We start from the raw sequence: 13,359 nt of genomic DNA, 5'->3' as shown, positions 1-13,359 counted from the left end.
TTGTGCATAAATGAGGAAATATTAGAGGACTTAAGGAGACGTGATGTTGAACCCGGATCTGGTCCGGGAGTAATGTGCGATGCGCTCCTGATGGAGCGGGTGGACGGAGATGGAGTGGGGGGAAGAGGAAGGGGCACAGCAGGAGCAGGTGGTGCGTTTGGAGGCCCACGCTCCATGGCTGCAGCAATCCTCTCCAGACTTGAGGAGATGCGCCCGAGAGGCCGCAGCAACATCGCCACCCGGCCAAAACGGGCATTTATTACTTTGCCGCATCTCGCATCGGCAGCCCGCTGGCGTACGCCAGGCAAATCCGCCGTCATAATAGCAATCCGGCCATGGAACAGGCGCCCTGCTCTTAAAGGGAATGTGAGATGACGCTCTGATTGGTTTATTGCACGTTACGCCCAAACCACACCTAGCTACTTCAGACCAACCCATTTTAGATTTGCGTCGGGCGCAAGACTCATTTATCCCGCCGGTATAATAGCAACAGCGGCCGAGATCCGCCCACAAAGCTACTTGCGTTTTGCGTTTCATACTTGCGTTTCAGATCGTTAAAAAAGGGCCCCATGGCTTGCAAACAAGCGAAGCATGGCAGTTGGTCAAGGCCACACCCCCACCCTCCACCTTGCCCCCCCTCTCTCCTCCTCAATAGCTACAGACACAAAAATGGCACATCCTAAGGAAAGCTCGTTGTGGGACTGGCTCTAGTGGCTGTAATTCTGCACCAAGGCTGAATTTCGGGAAAGACACTTCAGATACAACATTAGGGGACCGCTAAGGCCTATATAAAAGCATCCAAAAAGCAGCATGTCATGGGACCTTTAACATGTAGCACACAATCTTCACACATGGGCTCAATCGGACGTTACACAGACTTTGTACTAGGGAGCTGGCAGGGTAAAGTCTGTTTAATGTCCGGTCCAGTCAAACTGATTCTGACATTTGCGTTTTCACAAACAGCTCCGCAGATTTTTGACGCTTTTGCTTGAAAAATGCCATTTAAAATTGACACATGGTGGCTATTTAACTGAAGCATTTAATTAGCTGATTCCATTGCATGCATTATACTTAATATATTTAACTGTTTGGGCCCATAATTACAAAATAAATACATAAATAATTCAATACATCTAATTTTATGGGGGGAGAAGAATTACAGTATTATTCTAAAATTGTTTTTAAAACTTAGAGACTTTTTTTTTTGTGTCTTGGGTAGGGGTAGCACTGGGGCGGCTTGGGGCTCATGGCCTCAACGTTATTGGCTACGGCCCTAGGTACAAATAAAAATGTTGGAGTTGTTTGAAAGCAGGTTATTTTGAGGCTAGCAGTTCAGTACATCGTTCAAACCCTAGTGAAATGTTCTTATTGCAAAAAAGACTATGCTGCTGTTTCTTACACTGACCAGTTGAAGTCACCTTCAAAGCGAACTTCTTTTGCTTGATGCTTGATGTCTGTTCGTCACTACAATTCATCTGTCATTTTCTGGTCCATAATATGTGAGGCTATATAGTAAAAGTAGTGTTATCTTTGGGAAACTGGATTTGACCACCAGTCTTCTAATAAACAAAAAATGTCGCAATCAAAAGTAGCAGCAGACACTTACTACTCAGCGAAATTAGTGTCTTTTCTAAATCGCACTTTTTAAATGTGTCAGCTCTTCAAGTGTCCCTCCAGTGCTTTTCCGAGAACCAGTTTCTGTACAAACCAGGGTAAATGAGATAAAGAAGTGATGGTTCTGAATATATTTCTGTTGACGGAATCATTTTATGCTTGGACTGTGACTGCTTGTAGCCACTGACTTCTGTTCAGCAGCATTAAACGAAGCAGAGTCGAGGGTTGCAGAGTTGCGCTGTCATCAAGAAGACTGAGGGCGTGGTGAGTAGCTGTCCTTTGAGGCTTCAGCGAGGCAGCTCTCTGTTCCCACCAGACCTAACCGATCACTCCCGGCTTTGATCAACAAACCTCAGGCCAGACTGCTCTACCATCAGCTCTCTGAACACATTAGGTTTGATTTCTTTCATGATATAAACTGAAATTAGTTTGCTTCAGAAAAAAAGCTCCTTGCTTAGTTTACATGGGATCCTCCTTGAGTCCCCACTAGCCTCTAATCGACATGTTTGACTCAGCTTAGAGCTCGCCTTATGAAACAACCCACAGCTATGGAAACCCTTAGAAGCAACAGAAATGGAAACATGGGTCTGTTGTGGTTATTTTAAAACTGTGATTCAAAAACAGGTACAAAAAATGTAAAAAACTGAAGAATAAACTAACTTTAAATTTAGCTACCACCTACCTCTGTTTGTTTGCAATGTTATCTTACATAGAAATAATACCCTACACAACACTGCAGGTAGGAGCTAAAATTATACCACAGGGGAACAAAAGTAAAACATGTGGAGGAAAGGTCATTCAGTCACAAAGAATCAAATGTCATGAACAATTCTGTTTCAAAAGCAGGAAACAGCACCATAAAATCATAACCGAGAGAATAAAGATTTTACATATAAAGGTCAGTTTGGAGAGTACCACTTAATCTGTGAGAACAGTTTTGTAATGTATTCTGTGGCTCTGTAAGAACTTTGTCAAGTCTGAGGAAAATAACCTGGATGATGTCATCAGGGTTATCTGGAGTTTGGATTCAATGATCTGATTGAAAACAAATTCGCTACAAACTGGTGGCATAAAGTCTGAAAAAATGAGGGTATTTACCAGGCAGGGAAGGTCTAAGGAAATATGTTATTAAGTTGTATTATAGGAATTGTAGGATCCAGTGTTTTTGGAGCTTGATCCTTACTAAGAAGTAAAAGTCAGGATATCTTAGATGTTCCAATACCGATACCAGTATTGGTATCGGCTCCGATACTGCCTAAAAAGCTGGTATCGGGATCGGGAAGTACTGGAGTTTATGGACCCATCCGATACCACGTAATAAAGCCCTAAAGAAAATCTACGTTAAAGTAGTTTATTTATGTTCTTTTTCAGTTATAACTGACTGTCAAACTGCATAATAAAAGAAGGTTCTGTGGTATTTGTTGTTTGTATTTGTTCATGTTTCACAAAGAGTTTAACCCGAGCCAGACAGACAACAAAGATAGAAATAATATCACATACTACTATCCACATACAGGGATATTAGTATACATATCAGGCTTGTGCACAATTCAGAATTGAATTGAGAATGACTCCTAAATTCCAATTCAATTCTTGAATTTGAATTGAATTTGAATTGATGTCAAAAACAGGATCTAGAATTACAATTCGAATTTGAATTAAAGGAAGCAGAATTGCAATTCAATAAAAATTCAAAGAAATTCATTTACATAATTTAAGTGAAGTGTTTAATAATTAAGCTTTACAATATATGTCAGATATGATTGCATTACATATTCTATAATTGATATTAGTTTGAACTACTTGTACAGATTACATTTTCCCCCAGCAGTGAATGTTAAAAGCTCTAGTCACAGAACAAATAATTAAGTTTGATTTATTGTAATTGTAATTTTGTGGAATATGATGGAACATGACTCCATTTCCCAGATTAAAGTATTTAAAATGGTTGCCAAACAATGTGAGGTGAACATTTGTTTGAAAGCTTCTTTTATACACAATTTTATGGTCAACACTGGGATTTTTAAGTTTCAGAAGTCCCTTACAACTTCAGATTATAAATGTTTATAGATTTCACACCTGTAATAACAGTGATATGGAAAATAATAGCAGGCCTAAAAGGTCATCTGTACTAGTTCATTTTGAAGAATCAATTCCAACACGAACACCTGGAAACCACAGAGCCATATGCAAGCACTGCAGTGCTCCAGTCTGTGGCTCCATCATGGCTTACATTTCAAAAGGTATCTACAAGTAAGTTAACAGACAGACAGTCATTTATTTTGAAAACCATCTCTTGATGGTATTATGCTACTGATATTTCATATCATCAGTGTTGGGGTCACTACTCAAGAATGTGTAATACACATTATTCACTTTTACCCTAACCCTAACCCCATAATGCATGACCTTACTTGTTATTCTCTATGGATAGTAACTCATTACTCTACTTATTACATTGCTGTAGCGCAACACAGCAAGAGCCTGGCATATAGCTTATAAAGGGCTTAAACACACCTTCAACTCACAACACAACAGTAACAGTAACACAAATGTGTTACATTACTCAGTTACAGCCAAATGTGATTATATTATGGCATTACTTTGTGAGGAGTAACCCCAACACTAGATATGATATGTGTTTAAAAGCATGCAAGCACACTTTACTTATTACTTATTGTAAATCAAGAAAACAATTCTTTTCAATTATGGAATTAATAGAAATATTTGTTCTCTTGATCTAGTGATCTATATTTTGGAACAAAATGTATGCACTGTTGAGGAGTGACTAGTTTCATGTAATGAAATTATGTTATTAAATTACAAAATTAATGTAATTGTATTTAGTTGCATTACTGAGGTAAAATGTGTAATTCAGTTAGTTACTAATCAAATTAAAAGTGAATTGCTTTGCACTGATAAAGTAATCCAAACCACATTTATAATGGGTAACTTATAACAGTAAGCAATTTCTAAAGTAACCTTCCTAGCACTGAATGTATGTGAGATTCATCAGATTCTTTCTGATGTGTGGCTGTGTGGAATTTCTTTGAATTGCAATTCATTTAATTCCACTTCCTGTCATTCCAATTCAAATTCAACTTCCTGTGGGGCGGAGTCAATTCAATTCAAATTCAAATTCATGAATTGAATGGAGGCCAATTCTGAAATTCTGAATTTTGCACAAGCCTGATACATATGTTGTTAAAAAATAATAAAATATATGACACCCCTTATCGGATCGGTACTCGGTATCAGCCGATACGCAAGTTCAGGAATCAGAATCGGTATTGAGAAGCAAAAAATGGTATCGGAACATCTCTAATCTTGGCCTCTGCTGCTTTGATTTTGACCATTCTTTTTTTTTTTTTTATCCATCTCTCACAAGTCCACTAACTTCATGGAAGTACAATACCAAATTGCTTGTGTAGCCCTTTAATCCATCAGATTATAACCATGTATAGTTCATAGTTGCTAACAATGGCTCAGGGAAGAACCACAAAATGTAATATATATTGCACCATTGATCCTTAAATGATTTGTTTATTGAGGCAAGTTATGCAAAACCACACGTCCTTGTGTTCCTTCCTTAGGGTCCCTAAGTTATGTCTCATTTAGATTCAGTAACTGTTTACACCACATTTAGCAGCAATAAATTCAACTGAACACTGACAGTAGAACTGGCATGCATTACCCTGCTTCAGCTTTAGCCTATGAAGCCCATGCCTGATGTGATTCTGCAGGATTCTCTCATACAGCGCAGAATCATGAGCTTATTGAAAGTCTTGATGCAGAAGAAGCATCTGCAAACTGAGACACCACTGCCACCACATGCTAGGGTCTTACCGTGGAATGCAGTGTTTGCTTTTCACCAGACATAACAGGGGCTGCGCAAGCCACAAATATCCAGTTGTGAGTCCTCTGTTGATTAACATCTTCCCAAAAGTTATGAAAATCAGTCAAGTGACATATTTGTTTTACTAAGCAATGCTTTCTTCCATGCTATTATTATTCTTGTCTCTCTGAAAGTGGCGTCATAAACTCAGGCTAGAGAAGTTGGCAGAGAAGTCTTGCGGACATAGTTTTTTTTGTAATTTCCTGAATGATTGTCCACATTTATGTCTTATAGTTGCTGAGCTATGATTGGACCATTAGTGGAGGGGTTTAGCCATCAGCCAGTTGGGTTGTGAAAATAAGATATTGAGAGCACATTAAACACCTATTTGCATAAAAAAGTGTAACGGATTTATACCTATAATGCCTTTGAAACTCCTATCTTAAAGTCATTTCGGATGCAGCAGCTTTTTCCATCTGTGCAGTCCCTTTTCTGTTGAGCTGTACATTTGTCATGACAAACAAGGAACCAGGGAAAAATTGTTAGTTGCAGTTATGACTGATTCATAACCACTGAGGTCATATAATGGCATTTCATAGGTCAAATTCATTGATGCTTATTTAGTGATATGTAGCATCTACGTCATAGAATAACATGTTGCTGTTGTTTAAGGATGATACGCATACTGTTACCTTTAATCAGTTTGGATTATATGTATGGTTGTCTGTATTTCATATTTTGTATATATATATTAAAATGACATTTGAGTCACTTTGTTATCTACAGTGACACACTTCTTGCACACTGAATGGTGTCAAAGCGAATGACATACTGTATGTATCACAGGACCCACTTCTCCTTTCCAGTTCTTTCTCATGGTTGTGAAAGCCTGATGTGTTGCAGTCAGATCTTGGATCGTCATTAACACTAACCCAGGTGTTAGTAGGTAGCAAAGCTTGCTTTTATGTTATCCATCTCTGGCTTGATTTACTGTTTTCTGGTGTGTGGGTGTGTGTTAAGTGGTTTAAGGCCCTTCCTCAAACAGCTTCCTTCAGCCGCCGCTTCTCGCTCGCTCTCTTCCTTCTTTCTCATTCTCTCACGCACATATATGCAATGGTATGTAGGCCTTCACCTGTGGGAGAAAGCAGCTTCAAAAACCCAAGCAGCTGCTAGCCGCTGACTCTGATGTCTCTGCCTGTCTCGCTGTGGTCACAAAGTTGCTGATACTGAGCTCACTGTGGTGAAGTTGCAATAAAAAAGATTGTGTGTTCCCCCCCCGCCCCCTTCCTGGTAAGATAGGGCATGTGTCTCTTGTGCATACAGACCAGTTTTACTTTGGCCTTCCGAAACAAGTATGGTTTAAAAAAAAAATTATCTGCGTTGCTCTCTGCTGATGATGTGGTACATGTGTAACAGATTTATTGGAGTCATGTCTGGAAAACCCCACCTTATCCTTCCTGCTAGGTGATTCACTTTAAAAGGGTTTCAGTGAAGGATTGTAGTGTCCCGTGCAGATCGTAGGCCGTTCCAACCTCAGAAGAATAAACTTAACTCCAGGCAAAACACCCCAATCCACAAGATATTCACCACCATCAACTTAAGCCATAAATATCAAAACTCATATAAAAGACCCACATTTGCAAACACATATACTGTATATCAACATCATCGCGTCTTCTTTGGGGCGGCATACTTTTATGTCCCTTTTTAACACACAGTGTATAATTATAAATTATTATTATTTTATAATTATAAAATGTTGTTGTTTTTTAAATTGCGATCTGTGATCCAGCTGTAAACCAAAGGTTAGCCACAGCATTCAAATTCAAAACACAAACCTGTTATGTCCCCCACTGATTGGCTTGTCTTTTATTATAATGATTAACCCTAGACAACAAATTCTGACTTACTAATGTTTGTTGTTGATGATGTTTAAGGTTTGTTCACATCAGCAATGCTTGTCAAGACGGCAGCTAAACAGGTATAGTTTAAGTAGTATAAGTATAAGTATAGGTAAAGTTGGTTCAAATGAACTGGTTGGTCCTGTAAAGCAGCATTAATAGTTTTTTTATACTGTGGCAGAAGAGCACTAAAACAAGCTGAAAAAAACACACCTCTGCCCTATTATCACTTTATAAAGTTGCTATTTCACCTATTTTAGCAATTTTCTTTTTTTGTAGCTACACATTAAGCAGACAGAGCAACATTAGCATTCATTTGGAGTCGTGTTTCGGATAACCTGACAATCAGTATTCACTCTCCTTTTAGTATTTACCCCAAATTCTGAGGGAAACATCTGGCTCTGTGGCAGCTAGATGTTTGATCTTCTTACCTAGTTGCTAACATTGTCTGCTGTTTGGTGCTGAGCAGGTTGCGTACAGTGACTTTTGTAAACAACTGCCTGCAGCTGGAAATAGGATTGTTGTGAGTGAGACTCAATTGTAGTACATTTGCTAAACATTTAGCTGTAGTAAAAGAGGCTAGAAAGCTCAACAGAACCAGAGTTGGTTGATCATTTGCTGTGGACTGCAAGCAGCCCGTTTCACATTACACATTACACAATGATATGATTCATTGTTTTTTGTTTTTTAATATTGGTATAACTTTAAAGTAATGTTTCTGTTGGCACGAAGTATTAAATAGCGACACTCATATTGGTGTGACAGTGTAGTTCTATTTTTCACCCTTGCCTGATTCAATCTGGTGAAAACACTGCATGCTTGAGCTTATTTTCTCTCTCAATTTGGTTTCAACTTGTCTGTGGTCAAAATTATAAATACAGATTATTGGCACACACTATTTATTATAAGAACATTATTGGTTTTCAGTCCAAGGATATTTGCAGCCATCTTCAAAGACCTGTAATAATCAAATCCTGATAATGTTGTCAGCGTGCAGTCATTAATGCACACATACACACACACACACACACACACACACACACACACACACACACACACACACACATAAACTTCTCTGTAGCGGTCCCACATCCCACAGGAACAACATCTCATGATGTGCTGAGGAAGCTGCTCGCTCCCCAGAGATTAAAATCAGATTAGCATGTACACGCTCTTATCTTCTGAGTGGCAGCTAATTAGATTCTGCAGCTCTAATATGAATAATCTCATCTTCCTTTCCTTCTCCTGCTTATCAGCCAAGCCTCCAGGTGTTGCTGAGACATGAACAGATAAATCACTGTCCTCTACGCTTCTTTAATCTCTGGTAATGCATTATGCATCCCAGCAAATTAAAACGCATGCAATGTGCAAAATGCCGTCATCAAGAGCTGCAGTCTCGATTGTTTTGTAAAATCAGGACTTACATATCTTTATTCACATCAGAAAGCAGCTTGAAGCCAATTAGTTGAGCAGTCACACTGCTGTCTTTTGAGGGGTTGTGAAAAATACTGAATTTGGCTTTCTGTGAGTCAGGCAGTTGTTCAGCCAGAGAAAGCAGGTAGCAAACACATAGTTAGAAAATCGTAATGTGCACTGTGAAGTAGTTCTTCGCTGAAGACATGACACACTTTACATGGATGAATACCTCTTTACAAGTAACTGGGAGTCATTCGTTAGTCATGCAGGAGTCCTTGTTGTGAAAGGAATCTATGTAAATGTCTTCCTACACATGCTATGTATCACCCTCTCCGCTGCGTTGAGGGAGCTTACGAGGAACTGACGCTTCCTCTGACTTTGTGATCCATATTGTCCTGCCCCCAGACTTTGTTGGCCAGTAATCGGTGCATTGCTCATGTTTTGTCTTTTTCAGATCGTGGTGTAATATAAATGTACAATTACTCATTGACACACTCTGACCTTTCGGATTAAAAGGGGGAGTAGACTTGTTCACCGCACAGATACAAACTACTTTTTGTTCATGTTCTCTGGCTCTTCTTTTTCGTTCCCCAAATAGGTGGATTTGCATTATTGTTGCTAACGAGGGCGGACATCTTTCCTACTGGAGTCATGGTTATACGGTTTTGTTACTTTTTTTCATACATTAAAACAAGAAAGCAAGAGAGAGCTCAAAATTCATAACAGGCGTTGCATAATTGAATAGAAAATGTTGCTCTGATTCGGCTGAATGTGTACTGTTTTAGCTGAAACGATAACATGTCAATGCTTTCGGCTCATTTCATTGTCCCAAAGTCCAAATCAATCAATTAATGCAGCTTTTAAAATTAATTCTACATACATTTGCACAATCTTCTTACAAATCTATAGCCTATCTTGTTTGAACAGAGCCTCATGTCCTGTTCATACTGGATACACATCTTAAGTTAATCTTGAGAAATGTAATGAAATAATGAAGTTACTGACTGAAGTGCATACAAAACAGTAATTTGTTAGCAATGACAGAAAAGGTAGTTTGTTTCTTCCACCCAAAAATGCATTTCCATTTGACATTGTAAGGGTTTTCTCTCTGAGTTGACAGTTGCTGAATTTCTGTTTAGATATTCACTTCAGCCAGTCACAGCAGTGAAACACTGAATAATTCACCAGTTCCCCCCCCAGTGATACTGTTTGTTCGCATTCCCAGTGGCAGTACGGTTCTGTCAACAACTTTAAACCTTTTCTATATTATTTCCTTTTCCTTTAAAGCTGTCACTAAGCTTCCCTAACTGTTTACAGATTTTCCACATAGGTGTGGACCCAAAACAGTTCTCCTTTTATTTGCCATCTGCTGCCAGAAAAATGTGTCCTGAGGATACAAACTACTGTACAAATAGATCAATGAGTCTCTCTGCTGCTTAACTCATTCAGACACTTCTCGGGTTTGGGTTTGGCTAGTCTTACACTGTTACTGCACACATTTCAGACTATAGATGATTAAAATGTGGGTGAACGTTGAAATTCTTAGTGTTGTTGAGGACATGATTAGATTAAATTTATTTTCTTTCTCTGTTGTGCTCTTTTACAGACTGAAAGCTCTGGTATCAACAGGAGGTCGGAGTGTGCAAGCAGCATGTGACTGGTAAGTTAAAACAACAAATGTGTATACAGTACAAGTCAAGGGGGAAATGTGTGTTATACTGCCCTCTGCTGTCAAAGGGTTTTAAACAGTAGATACCTTATGATAATTGATTTATTGATTTCCTTTGAGCAGCCCTCTCATTTTATTGTGACCTGGTCTCTTTTGAAAAATGCACTCTCAATGGCAAAAAATGTAATCAACAGATTCAATCTCAGATTCGCTTAATATTTGTGACCACCAAACTACAAAGCCATTGCTATTCACCTATTGAACACTATGTAAGAAATAGCCCTGGTCAAAGGGTGAAGCCTGTTTTGCCCATTATAACGAACATGAAGTCTCCTCCCAGATTTTGGACCATCTGTGATTACCTGATTATGTGACGTATTTGGATATATGTCTAGGGCAAGTGTGACGTTATGTATTTTTCCTTTTATTGGGATTAAGATTTATTATTATTATTGTTTTAATTATTATGTATTCATGTATTTTTTCTATTTAAATGTGTGGTTATACAACATATGGTATTCTTATTTCTTGTTAACTTCTTGTGCTGTTTGTATTGAAAATGACAATAAAACGTTGGTCATAAAAAATAAATAAAAGGAAAAATAAAGGCATTATGAAAAGACTATTAGCACAGTAGACATGGGAATTTTCCTTCTCCCCAGGCTGTTCTCCCATGTGGATGACCCGTTCCTGGACGACCCTCTGCCCAGGGAATTTGTCCTGTACCTGCGACCCAGCGGACCACTACAGAACCAGCTCTCACACTTCTGGCAACAGAGCCGGGTCACCTGTGGAAAAAACAAAGCCCACAACATTTTCCCCCACATCACCCTCTGCCAGTTCTTCGTGGTGAGTTGGAGCTGTACGGTTTTATGAGCTCATTCCCCAGACAGTAAATATCATTTGGATTCTGATTGCATGATTATCTTTTAATCCTTGTGTGTAATGCCTCTTTCACACATGCGCCTTGTTACGTTAATGTGATGGCAATTTGGCATCTGAATAAGCAGCCGAGTCACTTTTACGTAAAAGTCACAACATAATTTTTACTCAGTGGGACATAGTAAGAGTTTTTGCAACACTTTGAACACAGCTGGAGTCTGGATTAAATGCTATCAGATTAACATAAAGACCATAGCATGCACAGAGAGAGATTTGACACCTTATTAAATGTCCTGTCTTGTCTGAATGAATCTGTAACAAACTTTTATGTAATGGACAGCTCTGTCTGAAGGACAAAGAGCCATTACTTTAACAGAAAGATAAGGCGAGCAATGTTACATGTTGTCACCCCTCCTCCTTCCACACAGTGTGCAGACCACCAAGTAGAAGCTCTATGTGAGGCCCTCCAGGCCTCCGTCCAGCAGTGGCGGGGTCGATTTCCCAGCCCGTTGCCGCTAGAGCTTTACACTTCCTCCAACTTCATTGGTCTTTTTGTGGAGGAGCAGGTGGCCGACATCCTCAGGCAGTTTGCAACCGACTTTGCCACAGAGGCTGCCAGGACGGCAGGTAGGAACCACAAGCATTAGAGTAAAGGGGAACACAGTATATACCCAGAAAGCCCTGGGTTTAGAGCATGTTTAGGATATTGGCTGCATGTCTTCTCTTTTACTGTATCTGCCCCATCCTAACTTTCTTTATTATTGTATTCAGCATCAGTTCATCGTTATTTAATCACCATGTAATGAGTGGTGACCAGCTGTCTTTTCCAGCAGTGGCAGCGAATGATTTGTCAGCATGGCGGTCATGTCGGGTTATTAAAGCACTCACTCAATTAGTAACTGTCATCTTTTTTAAACACAGGCGAAAATTAGACTGACTGCCAAACAGTTTTTCAGGCAGCTGTGTGTCAAAGTGCCAAATCAGATTGGAGCCGTGGTGTTAGCGCTAATACTCATATCTTTGCTTCTGGTAAAGAGAAAGATTAGAGCATGTCATCCAAATGTTGAGAGTTGTTGGTTTCACTCTGCAGTTTTAATCTCTAATGCTTTGAGCAGTTTTACCCGACTGCAACTTCTTGATCTGAATGTTTTATCACTTGCACTTGCATTTTCTTATGGTAAATTGTTGGTGTAACATACTACGTAAAACAAAGGACTGTCTCATCTTTTTTTTCCAGAGGTCCATGTGGAGCCTCATAAGAAGCAGCTCCACGTAACTCTGGCCTACAACTTCCCTACCAATCACCTCCCATCACTGGAGAAACTGGCCAAGGGCATCGAAGTCAAGTTAGGCTGTGATTGGCTGGCAGTCCTGTTCTCCCGGGACATTCGTTTTGCAAACCATGAGGTGGCTAATATTCATACTAACAATGCCTGCTTCGAGGTCACAGATATCTTAACCAACAGCATCAAAACAAATTGACACATGATTATTAGTTCTAAATGTCAATAAGTCAGTAAATAATTGCCTCTGCAGACCTTGCGGGTGATGTACCCCTACTTGCCTCAGAACGAGGATGAGCTGGAGCTGGTTCCTGGCGATTTTGTCTTCATGTCTCCAGTGGATCAGGGCAGTACCAGTGAGGGCTGGGTGTACGGGACCTCACTGGCCTCTGGGCTGTCTGGCCTGCTGCCTGAGAACTATGTCAGCCTGGCCGATGAGTCCGACACTTGGGTCTTCCATGGGTGAGCAGAGCACCTCACACCGGCACAAGAGGTGGTCTTAATTAAAGGACAATTCCGGCGCAATACGAACCTAGGGGTTAATAACAGTTGAGCACCCACTCGATCGCTCTCTGGGACATGTTTTCATGCTAATCAAATGTGTTTGTAGCTTGAAACAAGCTAGCGCGGACCGCTGATTAACGCTAGTATTCAGGGCACAGGGAAAGTAAAAAATGAATCGCTATTTATGCCACTAAAAACTTTCTAAACTAACCTTTTAATAAAATGTACACTTACAATGTTCTCAATGCTCCGGTT

General features: G+C 39.7%; 1 protein-coding gene across 3 annotated transcripts in view; it reads left to right on the top strand.

Annotated features, from left to right (window-relative positions):
- The window catches only part of ubash3bb (ubiquitin associated and SH3 domain containing Bb), a 44,090-nt gene that overhangs the window by 21,361 nt on the left and 9,370 nt on the right, over nucleotides 1–13,359 (top strand). For all 3 annotated transcript variants that reach the window (XM_039785575.1, XM_039785572.1, XM_039785583.1), the window contains exons 2-6: nucleotides 10,373–10,426; nucleotides 11,098–11,284; nucleotides 11,746–11,944; nucleotides 12,555–12,724; nucleotides 12,854–13,062. In XM_039785575.1, coding sequence (XP_039641509.1) covers nucleotides 10,373–10,426; nucleotides 11,098–11,284; nucleotides 11,746–11,944; nucleotides 12,555–12,724; nucleotides 12,854–13,062 — 819 coding nt within the window. The remainder of the gene's footprint in view (nucleotides 1–10,372; nucleotides 10,427–11,097; nucleotides 11,285–11,745; nucleotides 11,945–12,554; nucleotides 12,725–12,853; nucleotides 13,063–13,359) is intronic.

This window comes from Perca fluviatilis, chromosome 2 (assembly GCF_010015445.1).
Source record: "Perca fluviatilis chromosome 2, GENO_Pfluv_1.0, whole genome shotgun sequence".
Lineage (NCBI taxonomy): Eukaryota > Metazoa > Chordata > Actinopteri > Perciformes > Percidae > Perca > Perca fluviatilis.
The sequence above is the reverse complement of the archived record's forward strand: the minus strand, read 5'-3'. Positions and strand labels throughout refer to the sequence as shown.